Genomic DNA, 15,927 nt, shown 5'->3' on the forward strand with positions numbered 1-15,927 from the left:
CATGTATAGGATAGGATAGGCGGTACCTGGTTCAACAGACGTAACAATGAGAGGGATCTCACAGTCCCAGTGAACAATCACTTAAGTATGAGCCAGCAGTGTGCTGCAGTTGTCAAAAAAAACAATGCAGTCCTAGGCTGCATCAACAGAGGAAAAGCATATGAACAGAAGTGATAGTTCCGTTTTATAAGCCACTAGTGAGACCACACTTGGAATACTGCATCTATGGTCACCACCATAGAAAAAAAAATGCTGTGACTCTAGAAAGAGTTCAGAGAAGAACAACAACGATGATCAGGGGTCTGGAAGCTCAAGTGTATGTTTCATCTGTCGGAACCATGACAGAATGGTTGCAGGAACTGGGTATGTCTAGTCTAATGAAGCGAATGGCTAGGGGTGACATGACGGCAGTCTTCCAATATTTGAGGAGCTACCACAGAAAAGAGGAGCTGGATCTACTTTCCAAAGCACTTGAGGGAAGGACAAGAAGTAATGGTTAGAAACCTAGCAAAGAAAGATCCAACTTAGAACTAAGGAGAAATTTCTGGACAGTGAGAACCAATTAATCAGTGGAATTACTTGCGTCCGGAAGTTGTGGTGCTCCATCACTGGAAGTTTTCAAGAAGAAATTGAACAAGCATTTGTCTAGAATTGTATAATGTATAGGAGTTGGACTAAAAGATCTACAAGGTCCCTTCCAGCCCTATGCTTCTATGATTCTCACGCCCGTCATCTACACAGCAATTTTAGCACACTCTACTTACCAAGAAAATAGTTGGGCATGGAATGTTGCAAGTACACCAGAAATGTGAAGAAAAATAGGATATTGGTAAAATATCTGAAGAACAGTGAATATCACTGGAGCTAGTATATTGTGAAGGCTTATTGAATATGAAACACACCAAACTGGCCTAATAATGGCTAAGAGTAGGAAAGTTGAAGAAAGAGACACAGGGGCTAATTTTGGCTGCACAAGCCAAGTCTTAAGAAGAAATGTTTGGAAAGCCAGAATTAAGAAGATAGCAACAGACAGCAAGTGCCATCTCTGAGAGATGGTTAGCTGCTGCAAGAAGATCGCAGAGTCTGACTACAAACGATAACATGACAAAATAGCAACAATGGTCCATTGGAAGAAATGCAAGAAATATTTGCCTGCAAACAAGAACTAGTGAGACCATAAAATAGACAAAGTCATAGAAAATGAAGAAGCTAAAGTGCTTCTTTACAATTCAAACAGACAAGAACATGCTGCACAACACTCCAGACTTAACAATTGTTGATAAAAAAAAGACAAAAAGTTTGGATAGTAGACGTGGCGGTACCTGGAGAAAGCAGAATAAAAGAGAAGGAACTGGAGAAGATAACAAAATACAAAGACTTACAGATAGATGTAAAACAACTGGGAGGGGGAGGTGAAATAGTACCAATAAAGAGCCTTGGTGGAGCAGTGGGCTAATGCCTCCTTAAGTAACACCAGCTGCCTGCAATTAGTGCAGGTTCACATCCCACCAGGCTCAAGGTTGACTCAGCCTTCCATCCTTCCCAGGTAGGTAAAATGAGGACCTAGATTGTTGGGGGCAATTAAGCTGACTTTGTAATAATGCCGCTTGGGGGGCCCCAAAAGCCCTAATAAGCAGGCATATACATAGAATGAAGGCTACTGCTAAGCTTGTAAGCCGTCCTGAGTCTTCGGAGAAGGGCGGGGTATAAATGGAAATAATAATAATAATAATAATAATAATAATAATAATAATAATAATAATAATAATAATAATAATAATAATAATAGGTGCCTTGGGTGCAATCCCAAAACACCTGGAGTACCACTTGAACACAATCGGCATTGACAAAATCCCCACCAGTCAATTGCAAAAGGCAGCTGGACTGGGAACAGTTTACATCCTGCAACAATACCTCTAAAACACCATCAAACGTCTGCCTATCCCAGGTCCTTGGGAAAGACTCAATTAAGTGGATAAAAATGCCAAAGGCAGTCTAATTTTCTGGCGATTAACCAACTCAAGTCAGTAATCAATCATTTTTAGTTTATCTTTTTTTTTTGGTTTTAAATAAACATGACATTGCCATATTTGTAACATACCTGATATAGAGGGAGAACAATCCAGAGAAGAGTCTGAGTTGCAAAAAACACTGAGGTATCGAAGGACCCTTTGGCCACGAGATTTTAAAAAACTGTATATCTGAAGGAGAAATTGCACAGTAGCTGATGTGGAAAAAGTTTCAGCTTTTTCCCTTCTCTCCCAAAGTAGAAATTTCAGAGGAGTGTCTGAAAGATCAGTTCCCAATTCCCACTAGTTTAAGAGATACACCAGGTTAAGGGAACACGGGGCTAGGCCTTGTGGGATGACCATAAAGTGGGTTTGCCCGTTGTCTCAGGGTTCTTTTGATAAACTGGACTTTAATCTGACTTCCAAATCAACAGTAATCCTTTGGGAAGACAAGTTCAGAACTGAATTGTTGAGAGGTTTTTTCCCCCCTGACAACAATGAAGTGGAAATGAATGCTGCTCATATGATGATTTATCATCCCCACCTCCCAGCTACTGTTCGCCCTGAGATCAATTTTGTGCTCTCCTTTCCAAACTGCAGTAAACTTCAGGCCTTCGTTTTGGAGTCGGGATCACCAGTGAGACGTTTTAATTATATTTAGACAGATTGAATGGAAGACGAGAAAGAACGTTACCTACTGTTTTGAACTGGCAAGGAGGCAGGGATGTTTCTCTTGTGTAAAAGTTTGTGTCTATTGAAAGTTGTAGAGAAGTTGGGGAACCTCACCTCACCTCAGGGATGCTTAGAGGCTGATCACAAGTGGGCTATGTGAATTGTGGAACAACCGAAATGAAAGCTATCCTTCAATAGCTTGTAGCTGACCGTATGAATTTTCCTCCACAGAATAACCTTGTCCTTGAAACAACGGAGAAAAGTTGTTTCCGCCCTCTAAGTGCCAGTGGATAGTCCTCTCCTGCAGAGAAGTCATCCTTTCTCCAGAGTCCATCTCCAAAGTGTGGCTACTGGTTCTTGTCACAGCTCAAGGTTTCCACTCATCCTCAGAAATAGTGAGACTTTAGGTTCAGCGTCTCACAGGGACGCCCTGGATTGGGAGAATTTCAAAATAATGGCCAGTTTTGAAGGGACCTCACTTTTGGTAGACGATCCCAGTAAGTTATTTCCTAGTTTACAATATTTGTAGAATGATTTTCAAGATACAGAGCTCCCCAGAAATAATCCTGAAGTCGATCCCTGCAAAAATTAAACTCAAAGAACTGGAACTTAAGGATTTGTGGGTGGTGGGGGGGTGATGTTAGAGGTTTTTTTGGGGGGGGGATTTTGGATAAAGTTCACAACTTCATAGTCAATATGCAATTATGCTAATGCCAGAATTAGCCTGTTTGTATGCTTAGAGAAACCAAGTAATGCTTAGTGTTCAATCTTTTTATATTCAGATAGCTCCTTAGGGAAGTGGAAATTAAGATTATTTATTTACATATTTATTATAAAAAGAGTTGTTATACCAAATGTACGTGCATATTCCATGTGGTTGTACAGGGTTTTGTTATTGTTGCTGTTTTGGTACTTCCCAATTAGCCTTCACTCCTGTTGATGGCTTGGACAAGTCCCTGCAGTTTCCTTGCCAAATGGTTTGCCATTACATGCCTTCTAGGGCTGGAAGAGAGTGGCTGGCTTAGGAATAGGAACTCACGGTCTTATAGTTCCATGCTTGATGCCTTAACCACTACACCAAACTGTCTCTCCTTAGTCCCTTGCAAATAACAAGCTCTTTTGAAAGAGGAAGAATCTGGCCCTTTTGACACTTTATTAAAATGAGAATTTTGTTCCTTTAATGGTGTTTAAATCTCCTCTGATTGCAAAGAAAATGTTTGCCAATTTCCTGATTCTGTTTCTATTCCTTTTATATTTCTTCTCACATCTCATCTAAGTTCCCGTACATGTGTGCTACTCGTTTCCAACTCTAGGGGCCAGTGCTCATCTCCGTTTCAAAGCCGAAGATGTGTGTGTGTGTGTGTGTGTGTGTGTGTGTGTGTGTGTGTATATATATATATATATATATATATATATATATATATATATATATATATATATATGGATCTTCGGTCATTCGGGTTTCCTCCCGCGTAGAACTAAAGGTGTAGGTGCGTAGAACTAAAGGTGTAGGTGTTGCAGCTGTAGTTAGGTTTCTGTTTTGTGGTTGTGCCTCGTTATCATTGTGGGTTCGGATTTGCTTTTTGAATGGTTGTGTGGTGGTGATGTCATGTGATGTTATCATGAGTTTGGGTCTGGTATCATACTTGGTGGTTGGGACTCGTCTGTCAATCAAGGCGGGTTTCCAAATGGCTGGTAAGCGAGAGGTATCATCTCGTTTGTTCATGCTGTGGGGGCGTTTTTCTATCTCAATGGCTTCTCTGATTAACTACAGCTGCAACATCAGCCACTTTAAACCCCTCCAAACCACACAATAAGCAAACTGACACCCACTATAAAAACATGGCACCACCACAAACACGAAGCCGAACAAAAACAGCACAACTCACCAGCTCAGGTCTGGAGCTAGCAGCTGAGACCAGCCCATCCACTCAGAACATACCCCCACCCAATCAGAACACACCCACCATTCAAAACACACTCCCACCCAATCAGAACACACTTGGTCCCCCACCCAATCAGAGCACACCTCCACCCACAGAACACACCCCCTCTGGCAGTTTAAAAAAGAGGAACAAACAGCCACATGCTTCTCCCAGAAGAAGGAAGCAGAAGCCACCAGCCTGATGATGACGGATGGGATTCCGTCGAAACGTCGCACCTACACCTTTAGTTCTACGCGGGAGGAAACCCGAATGACCGAAGATCCACATATAAACACCCGCGAAAACCTCAGAAAACAAATATGTGTGTGTGTGTGTGTGTGTGTGTGTTAAATGTTTGTTAAGCATTCAGAATACACTTGCTTAGTCCCAGACATGGGACAAATCTTATTTCCTGTTTCAGCCTAGCCGAAGGCCATCTACAGGCAGTAGCCACAGCAGTGGCAGCTCATATTTGTGTAATTTTTTTTTTGGCTTGCTAACAAAGAATAAAGGGAGACATATATATATATAAATATATATATAAAATATATATTTTATATATATTTAAAATATATATAAAAAGATGCAAAATGTTTGGAGGTTTCTTTTGTAGAAATGTTTTATTTAAAATTTAAACAATGTTACCGCATACAGCAAAACTGTGCACTTGATATATCACAGTGTCTTAAAAAGGAAAATAATCATTTTTGTTTGTTTTTAAAACTTTAAATAGTTCTTTTTTGGAAATTCTATTTACATCTGCCTAGAATGATCTGCAAGTAACACAGTTACTATGAAACCAAAATTCTTACAAAATGTTTACAAAAAACTAAATTTATAGAAATTTCTGCATGTCCACAAAGGAATTTTCCCCTGAATGTCACAGAGACCAGTTCTGTGGCTGTTGTCAGAAATCAGTCCAGAGAGAGGGGTGTGTGTGAAAGGAATGTTCACTTGCCACCCCCAAAGTCACTGCAGACAGACTCTTTTTCTGCAACGATATATTGTTCCAAGAGCCAAAGATACCCTACTAAGGATAAAGAATGAGTCTCATGGTTGTGTTTGAGCATGTGCACTTTTGCAACTGGCTCGCACAGCGACTTTTGTGGTAGACCGACAGCTCAATGCCCAAAGCCAAAGTCTTCTCCCAGCCAAGATGTTGAAGGTGACGGAGGGCCCTGCACGTCTGGTCTGCTGGGTCAGTGTTTGCTGGCTGCCAGGGAAGCAGACGGGCCACCTCAGACTTCCAGGGCGCTGTCCCGGCCGGGGTCTCGGCTGTGCTGTTGGAGGAACAGCCACCTCAAGCAGCTCCACAGCTCTCTACGCACATTCAGCCAGAAACACGTTGCGTAGGATCAAAACAGGGTCTTCAGGCACACCTTGTGTTTTCTTTCAGTCCTCCTTTTCGGAAAGCTGGAAAACCAGAACTGGTTGCTGATTCAGACCTGGCGGTTTGCCCTCAGCCAGATGGCCGGTCTCCCTCGGTGGGCAGCTGACCTCCTCTGATGGCCTTTCCTCCGAGTTCAGCCTTGGGAAGCCTCCTCTTCATCGTTACACCCAAACTGAAAAGACTAGCATAAGCAGACTGGCTGGGAAGGACGAAAGACAGCAGGGAGGAAAAAAGAGCTTGCCGCCGTGCTTAAAATTGAAAAGAAAAGGAGTTCATTTCACCTGCAGGTCATATTAAGGGAGCTTTTCCGGACCGACGTAACTTGGCCAAACCAAAATGCAAAACGAAGAGAGGAACGCCTGACATTTGAAACCATTATGCAATAACTAAAAGAGCTTGTTTCCGAGGAACTAAACCATTACTGTTTCTTGGAGTGGGAGAAACAAACTGGTAATTAAAAATGAGTAAATGAAATGGATATACCAAACTGGCTTTGCTTATCCCCACACTCAATGCTGTACAAAAAGGACTCTACGGGGATTGAGTGAAGGGGGCCTCCCTCATCTCCTCTTTGGCCTTAAGACCCTCCTAAGAGGGTCTTAAAAAAAATCTCTTTTTTTTCCAAGGCCCCAAGAGGCCCAGTTTGAAATGAGCTAAAAGAGGTCATGTTCTCCTAGTCACCTACCCTCCCTTTCAGGATGTGACTGCACACCTTGAGAAACATTCCCAAAGTCTCTGGGCTCCTTTTTACGACCTCCTGTTGTCACTGCTGATACGGGTAACTCCGGATAGGAAGAGGCTGAGAATACTTCCTTCACCAGCTTCTCATCACAAAACAGCTGCTTGGAGCTGACATGAGATCCTTTCCTGAGCTGCAGTTAGGTTCAAACTCTCCTTCAGCCTGTTGTTTCCCAAGGACGTTGGACCCAGCTCGGTCCCCCACTTCGACCTCTGGGTCACAACGTACTTGTCTTTCTCCTTGCAGCTTTGCGTGCTAGGCCTTCGCTGGAGGAGCAGGGAAAGGATAACGAACTCTTGGTGTTACTTGGCAAGCGGCTGCATGTCAAGAGAGAGCCAAGCCCACACTCACTAGCACCCACGATGCTGCCTAGAAGGGCAATGAAATGTCTGCAAGCAAACAAACAGGCTCAGAGAATATCAAGGACTCCACAGAACTTTGGATGTGTCTCCCGGCTAAGCTCTGCTTCGACTGCTAACGGGCCACTGAGCCTGCTGGGCCCAGACCTCTCGGGTGACCTTGGTGAAGCGGCTGGATGGCCAGCAGCCGGTCATGGAGGGGGCCAAGGGGACAGATCTCAAAAGGCACTTTAGAGAACAGCCTTGGAACACCCTTCTCCCTCTTGCACTCGGGCCACCCACTGATGCCAGGATTCGGAATGATGGAGAGCAGCTACGCCTTCCCAGGCCTGCTTTTCTTGAACTTCTTTCAGCTTGGAAAGGTGCCAGTTCCAGAAATGTGGTAAGCTTAGCCGAAGATGCTGATGCTAAATGCTGATGCTGAATAAAAATGGGTCTCCATCTTCAGCTGGCTCTGGCAGCTGCTACACAATCAGCCTTTTATCTACCAGTAACTGCCCAGGCCAGGGGTTGGCCCAGCATCCACACCTGGCAATTCGACAAAGAGGAGGGTGGGAAAGAGCAGCCCCACCCCTGGCTCCTTCCAAACGGCAGGGGGGGTGGTCTTTGGTCATTAGGAGAGAAAAAACTCTGCTTGGAAGAAAAATGCAAACCATGTGCTGTCCGTGGTGCCTGGTCAGGGCCAAGCTTTGGAATCAGTTCATCCTTTGTGAACAACTGTGAACAACAGGGAGAAGAATCCTTCTGGCAACTCAAGACCCCCTCTTTTCTGTGACAGCCCCTTAAATATTGGAAATTACCTGGGACCTTACTTGGAGGTGTATCCTTGGGCACCATGGCACTTTTGAGGAACTCTACCAGAGTGGCCAACCAGGGGCATTCATGCACTAGTTTCAGCCACGTGCCCTGCCACTGCTGCCAGCATGGTGGTGGTGGTGGTGGTGTCCATTCACATGTATGGAATGTCACTAGGTCCTACAGCTCTCAAATGCCCAACTTTATCTCCTGTTCACCCACACACACACACACACACGCAAATTCACATTGTCATTGCTTCCTATTTGCAGATGTTGTCGTGTTTCTTTCCTGGGAACTCTGCCCAGCTGGATCTGGTGACCAGATTGAGCAGAGCCCAGCAAACAGAATTCCTCTCCAAGGTGGCAGGACCATCTTGACCTGCCATGGTGTGCTCTGCTGCCTTCTTGTTGCATCTCCTGACAGCAGAGGGACCCCCACGCCTGCTGTCTGAAGAAGGGGGGGGCTCCCGTAGCGTCGCCATCACCCTCCCCACCAACGGGGCTCTTCCTGAGGAATCATCGTTCAGCCCAGCAGGGAGTCAAAAGACCCAGTTGTTCTCCTCCCAGCCCGAGCGGTTGCCCTGCCCAGGACTCCTCCCTTGTTCCTCCCCCCCCCCCGCTCTGCTCTGTTGCCTCTGGAGGCTGCCTTGGGGCTCGGTGTGGATTCTGGTCCATGTGGGGCTCCGTGTATCTCCTGACCCAAGGCCCTTTTGCTTATTGCCATACTTAATCCGAAGGGTGGGGTCCGAGGTCTCGGAGGCATCTGCTTTGTCTTTCCCACTTTCCTGATCTGTAAACATGGAGACTCTTGGATGTGTCCAGGTGAGGAATGGGGGGCTGGCTGTGGCAAGGCCTGCAGGGAAAGAATAAGACTCCTGGATGCAGGAGTGGGGCCACCTGCTGTGGGTCCGTCCTTCCCACAGGCCTCGTGCTCAGTGGCCGGCTGCTTCTCAGGGAGCCTTCTTCTCGGCGCCCCCAGTCCTCACCCCTCCGCTGGCTAGGGGAAGGCAGGGGTCAGCCCCGTGTTACAGGCCAGGTTGTCTTTGCTGGGAAGCCGCCGGTTGTTGAATGTGTGCATGTTGATGACGGCGTCGGTCTTCACCATGAGGGGAGGCTGGGCTTTGTGCTTCGTGCGCTGCTGGCAGGTGAGGGACAGCCGGATCTCCTCGGCCATGGCGCTGCAGAAGGACCGCTGGAAACAGAGGAAGAGGACATTCCAGTCAGGGCTCGGCTCGCTCAGGGGCAGGCAAGCCCAGCACCCCAAAAGGCCCACCCGTAGGGTACCATGGGGCTGCAGGGGAGCTAGACTTAGGAAGTCCCTCCTCCATGCAGCACTGGGGGGGAAGGTAAGGGGGGCGTGGTGTGAATCTGGGCGCCCCATTTCCAGAAGGCTACTGATGGGTTAGGACAGCCAGAGGAGGGCAACCAAGGGGATATGGGGACTGTCTGGCAAAGACGGAGGGGAGACAGAATACCTGTGTTCAAATATGTCAAAGATGGCCTAGGGAAGATGGTCAGAAACTCTCTTCCATTTCCATAGCATCCAGAATCAGAAATGAAAGAGATAAGTTGCAGCGCCCTAGACTTCATTTAAACATAAGGAAGAAATTTCTGATGGTCTCCTCTGTACCAGAGTGGAGCAGTCTATCTCCAACTCTTTTTAAGGTGTCTGGACAGGCAGATGGGCTAAGTGATTTTCTTGCACATCACAGAAGGTTGAACTAGAAGATGATGCACACATGTGTGTGATTCTATGACTTTTAAGACTCTGGCTCTTCTGATTGATTGCCAATTTCTTTATTACATAAGCCCCAACATACTGACAACTTTGTCCCACCCTGAAGTTGTGTACTGTTTTTTTTTTGGGGGGGGGAGTGTTTTCCAATAGAGCCAGCAAGCCAGATGTGTTGATTTGTGTTGGAGTGTTTAGAAGTAAAGCAGAGTTTTGCCCATTTGGAGCATGTTAGTTCAGATTAGTGTACCTATTATTGTCCCTGGGACAGTCTGTGCTTCCCCAACCCCTGAACAGAACTACCAGTTCATCAGATGTCACAGAAAGCCATTCTCCCCCCCCCCCAAAGAAGGACAATCTTCTCTACATCAGTGTAAAAAAAAGGGTGGGGGGAGTCAGACGCACACTATGGAATTCACCTGGGGGTTGGCTCTGAGTTAGCAAAGTCAAGATGTCTGGGGCAGCTCTTCCAAAGGAAAGAGGCAGAAGGAAGCTAATACCTGCTCCCGCTCGGCTGTCTTGCGCAGTTTGTAGATGAACTCCACGGTGGCTACGAAGACCGAGAGGACGAGGCCAGCAGCCAGGACGATGAAGAGGCCACCGATGTTCTGAATGCCGAGGGCGCTGGCTTCCTTGCTCTCCTCTTCCGGGCAGCCGTTGCTTCGCCACCACTTCTCCTTCATGGCATGCAGCTTTGCCTCTTCCTGAAGCTGGAGGATCGCGATGGTGATCTTGTCTCGGTAGGGAGAACCTGTAAGTGGATGAGGCAGAGGGCAAAGCATTGCAGGAGACCCAGAGGACAAAGCTAAAAGGAAGACTGCTCTACACCAGGGGTAGGCAACCTGGGCTCTTTGATGACTCGTGGACTTCAACTCCCAGATATTCCTGAGCCAGCCACGCTGAGGAGAAATGGAGTTTTCCATACTGAGCCATGCTGGCTCAGGAATTCTGGGAGTTGAAGTCCACGAGTCATCAAAGAGCCAAGGTTGCCTACCCCTGCTCTACACAAAACCTACAGAAGAATTTTCAGCCAGATCTGCGGACTCACACAAAGCTGGATAAGCAACCCACGTGTTGCAGACATTTCTATTGATTGGATTTTCGGCCAGACATGATTGATACAGCCATAAAAGTTCAGGACTTTTTGCACTGATAATTTTCACCACCTCAAAGGAATCACTGCAATTTGTGGTGCAGGATAGGTCAGCTTGAGAAAGGCAGCTTCAGAGGTGATTCTAAAGCGCGTGCAGGAGGCTACTGTTCTGTTTAGTCCAGGGCCTCTCTGAAGCCCCTGGTATTCTCTGAGAGTGGTTGTTTTCTTGCAGAGACTTCTTCACCCAACTACGGTAGGCAACACCATCAGTGCAAACAACCAAGTTCAGAGAGCACCAAGGACTATGGAGTTCAACTCTGAGCTGCAAATATTCCCTTCTGTTGGTTGATTGTTACAGTAGACATATGGGATGATCTGAGATTATTCCTAATCCTAGATTGATCCAAGACAAACTGCAAAGTTTGTCTTGGGCCAATCAACCTTCTTGATGTGCCTTGATAGCAGCCAGTTTGGATTCAACCACAGTCTAGAGAGCCCAAATTCCTGCATTTCCCACCAGGACATGCTTTTGTCGGCTGCCTGCCTTCCCACCCTGCAGCCTTTTGCTATTCTCTGGACCCTGCCGCTCTCACCCATGGGCGTGCCAATCCCATAGCCCTTTGAATCAATCAGTCCTCCGATCTGGGTCAGGTTGCAGTTTCGTTGAGTGATGTACTCAATGGTGGTGGACTCCATCAGCAGGGCATAGTCAGAAGTCAGGGCACGCTGGATCCCTTCTTCGTTGTTCTTCACCAAAGCTGAGGGTTTGCTGCTCATGAAGGCCCACATTTTTTCAAAAGTAGAGATCCTGGACTTCTGAAAGGGCAGATCAATGGAAAACAAAAGAAGGGGTGGGGTGGGGGGTTAGGCCAAGGCATGAGAGATAAGGCAGACTTCATTCAAAAAGCACTGCTGCCCAGCTCCTGCCCAGCCTTTGCCTTCATCTCAAAAGTCATACAGGAGGAGATTTGGGCTCAAAATGGGCCAGCAGTCAAAAGGGGATCAAGCAAAACCACTCCCCCTTTACACAGATTACACAGAAGAATTCTGCACGAGCTAGAATTATCCCTGTCCCTCTACAATGCACCTGGCTCTTTGGTGCCTCTGCTGTTTCTGGTGATGGATGGCGTTCCATGAAAGTCATGAATGAGAAGAGTTTGAGCAGGTGGAATGAAAGAAAACTCATCCAAAATTCAAAGAGCTTTTTGCCAGGACTGTTCAAGACAAGCAAGCAATACATAACCTGATGGACTGTTCCTTGGTTAGACTGGCAACCTGTAACTAAGGCAGACAAGCTCCGGATTGCAGGTGGCCTGTCCATAATCCTGTCCAAGTTTGCAAGTGATGGAGGAGAAGAACAGAACTACAGAGTAACAGAGTTGAAAGGGACCTTTTCTAGTCCAAACATCCTCTCAAACAAGTGACCCCAATATCAACCCGGACAAATGATTGTCCAATCACTTCTTATAAATCTAATGAAGCACCCGCAGCTTCTGGAGGCAACCCATTCCACTGATTAATTGTCACTGAAGTAAGAATCATTAAGATTAGAAAGCGGCACAGGCACATAAGAATATTTCTTTTTCAAAAAGCAAAACGACAGGCAGTAAATCTCTCAACTAAGAGAGATTCCAGGAGGTTATTATATTTGCTCTTGGATGGGGTTGAACTATCCCAGGCAGACATGATGTGCAACTTGGGGGTCCTCGACTCACACCTCCTGCCCAATTCTGTGTTGTGCACCAATTATACCCTTTGCTAACTCATGCCCTGGTCATCTCCCAATTACTCTGCGAACTGCACTGGGTACCAGTTTACTTCTGGGTCCAATTCAAGGTGTTGGGCATCACCTATAAAGCTCCACAAGGCATAAGACCAAGCTATCTACAGATCCGGCTTCACCCAATCTCATCAGCCTGTCTCAATTGATCAGGCAGGGAAGGGGTGCTATAGACCCCATCAGCCAAAGAATTTCGACTGGCACAGTCCAGGAAGACAGCTTTCCCTGTCGCTGCCCCCGCTTTATGGAACAACCAAGCCCCCAATCTCTTGATTTCCCACAAAGGGGTGAGAACGTGCACGGGGGACACAGAGGACAATGCAACTGTGAGAGCACCCCTCTCCCAGCCTGTAATAATCCATTGTTAAATGGCCATTTTAGGACTTTTTTTTCTTTTTTTGATGTTTAATTATCTTTATTCTATAATTTTACATTTTTAACCCCATTTTTTAATACTAATACTAATTTTTCTACATTATTTTGCTTATTCTTTATATTGTACATGGCTCAGAGTCTTTCCTTGAGGGAGATGGGAGATTTAGAAATCTGAAACATAATAAATAAATAAATAAATAAATAAATAAATAAATAAATAAATAAATAAATAAATAAATAAAGCTGTCAATTTCAGTTGTTTATAAAACAAAATAAAGAAGAAAAGTGCTTGTACATAATATTAGACCAGCCTTGCTGTCTCGGGAATTCTGGGAGCTGAAGTTCACAAGTCTTAAAGTTGCCAAGTTTGGAGACCCCTGCTCTAGATAATCGTGTTTACACCTGGGACTCAGGGACTCCCATCTTCCCAACAGTTGTGAGGAAATGTCTATTTTCTTTTTATTGCTTCAGGCAAAGCAGAACAAATTGCATTTAGTTTTCACCACTACATTTTAGGACATCGTATCAAATCATGATTGGAAGTGACATCCAAAGTAATCTAGTCCATCCCCATGCTGAGGCAGAAACCCTATCTAGACTCTTCTAGAATTACTTCTAGAGTCTGTCACCTTGGAGGGAGCCAACGCCACTTCCTCAGGTGCTCATCCTGCCTGGCTATCCTGCCTTGAACCCCACCTCATTACAAGGGAGAAGCAGTTCCAATCATCATCCATGGATCATCCTTTTCAATATTCCAAACTGGTGACCCTGTTATCTCTGATTTATGTCTAAGGTAACCTGAGGTGGGCTAAGGTCCTTCAGCCCTGGGTTCATCTTGAGGCCCGCACCTTTTCCTGCTTCTTAGTCTCATTCTGAACATGCAGATGCTCCATAAACCCAAGCTGATGGAGCAACCACGTAAACTTAGCAGGAAACACAGTAGATCCTCTGATCTTCTCACTGTGAGGTTCAGGAGGAGAAGCAAATCCTATCTGACAGGTAACAGGGCTTTTATACTACCATTTTCAACTTGAGTTCTTTATTTGTTTGTTTGATTTGTACCCTGCCCCGATTTCACAGACTCTTGGTATTTGTCACTAGCCTATTGCCTTCAAAAATTGATTTCCAGCAAATTTTGAGGGCACCTATAAAAATAAACCTATACCTTCCATGCCAAAGTAGGCTTTGCATGTGTGTGTGTGTGTGTGTGTGTGTGTGTGTGTGTGTGATAAAAGCACTACATTTTCACTCATTGCCACAAAAATTACCAGAGTCTAAGAGAAGGCAATATACAATTAGCCCCCAGAAATGTATGTAAACTCGCTCCAGCCTTGCCTTGCATGTGAGATTACATTGCTAGCAATTAGAAGCCAACATCAACACAATAGGTGGTTAACAATATCAGCTTTTGAAGTTAATCAGGTATCTGGCATATATTGATTGAAGTGCCACACAGCATTTTGAAAATACCAAACAAAAGATTTATCAAGATATCCCCACAATTTGTTACAACATAACCGGGTGCTCAAATCCTTCTCTACCCTCAAGCAAATGAAAAGCACTTTAAATGAGTTCTTTTGATCCAATGGAGGGCATCTTGCAATTGCAGCCATTTAAGCTGCTGATTTGGGATTCATTTTCCTTTGGGCAACAAGGAAAAACCTCTGTGCAGCTTGTCATGAACCTCTGTAGTAAGCGCAAGTTCTGGATGTTTCCACACCCACAATTTAATAGTGTAATAGAAGGGACCTTGGAGGTCTTCCAGTCCAACCCCCTGTACAAGCAGGAGTTCCTATACCAGTGGTGGCAAACCTATGGCATGCCTGCCAGAGGTGGCATGCAGAGTCCTCTCTATGGGCATGTGCCCCAGCCCCGCCTTCCCCTGCGGTCACCTCACCAGCAGCCCCCCCAGAGGAGAGTCCCCCCGGGCGTGGCCCGTGCGGAGCAGCACAGCCAAGGACATGGCAGCAGGGACAAGACGCCACCCTCGCACCCCGTCGTGCGCAGATGCTGCTGCGGGGTGTGGCCAGAGGATGTGGCCACCATGGCACTGTGGGGCCACATGGGCGATCTGCGGCGGGCCTTGGAGGCAGTAGGTGGCCCTGCGGGTGGGCAGTGGTTTTTGGTCACTCAGTGTCTAAAAGATTCGCCATCACTGCCCTATACCTATCCAGTGGCTATCCAGTCTCTTAAAAGCCTCCAGTGATGGAGAACCCACAACTTCTGGAGGCAAGTTGTTCCACTGGTTAATTGTTCTCACTGTTGGGAAATTTCTTCTTAGTTCCAGGTTGCTTCTCTTCTTCTTCATTCGTTTCCATCCATTGCTTCTTGTCCTACCTCCTGGTGCTTTGGAGAACACGTTGCCCCCCTCTTGTTTGTGGCAGCCCCTCAAATATTGGAACACTGCTATCCTGTCGCCTCTGATCCTCCTTTTACTAGACTATAGTACCCAACTCCTGTCATCCTTCTTCATATGTTTTAGCCTCCAGCCTCCTAATCATCTAAATTGCTCTTCTTTGCATCCTTTCCAGAGTCTCAACATCTTTTTTACATTGTGGTGACCAGAACTGGACACAATATTCCAAATGTGGTCTTAATAAGGCCTTATAAAGCGGTACTAACATTTTGTGTGGTCTTTATTCTATCTCTCTGTTAATGCAGCCTAGGACTGCGCTGGCCTTTTGGCAATTGCCGCACACTGCTGGCTCATATAGCAGAGCCAGCCATTGGGCTGACAATGAAAGGTCTCTGATACCACGATGGCCACAGGACTCTCTACAAGGATAAGTGTGCTGGTGGGAAAAGGCCCTGTAACCTTACAAGTTTACAGTTTGGAACAAGAAACCAAAAACATGCCAAAAGAATCAATAGCGAGGCTGGTTCAGCCAGCTTGAAACAAACCATATTTATTATGTTTTATTAACATTATTGCCCTCGTAGTCCAGATCGGTTGTCTTTTGGAATGCTTGCTTCTCCAATTTCTGGGGGGAAGATGGGGTGAAAGGCATGACCAGAATTGCTGCAAGGGAGAGACAGCTGGGCCTGGCTTGCCTCCA

At 45.9% G+C, this 15,927-nt stretch overlaps 1 protein-coding gene across 1 annotated transcript in view; it reads right to left on the reverse strand.

Annotated features, from left to right (window-relative positions):
• Positions 1 to 8,566: 8,566 nt before the first annotated feature.
• The window catches only part of GRIK3 (glutamate ionotropic receptor kainate type subunit 3), a gene marked incomplete at its 5' end in the record, with an annotated part of 229,784 nt that continues 222,423 nt past the window's right edge, over positions 8,567 to 15,927 (reverse strand). Inside the window, 3 exons of the mRNA XM_081335134.1 lie at positions 8,567 to 9,083; positions 10,124 to 10,374; positions 11,310 to 11,532. Of these exons, the coding sequence (XP_081191260.1) occupies positions 8,889 to 9,083; positions 10,124 to 10,374; positions 11,310 to 11,532 (669 nt within the window). The 3' untranslated portion in view covers positions 8,567 to 8,888. The remainder of the gene's footprint in view (positions 9,084 to 10,123; positions 10,375 to 11,309; positions 11,533 to 15,927) is intronic.

Source organism: Vipera berus (assembly GCF_964194415.1).
Source record: "Vipera berus genome assembly, chromosome: 9".
Taxonomy (NCBI): Eukaryota; Metazoa; Chordata; class Lepidosauria; order Squamata; family Viperidae; genus Vipera; species Vipera berus.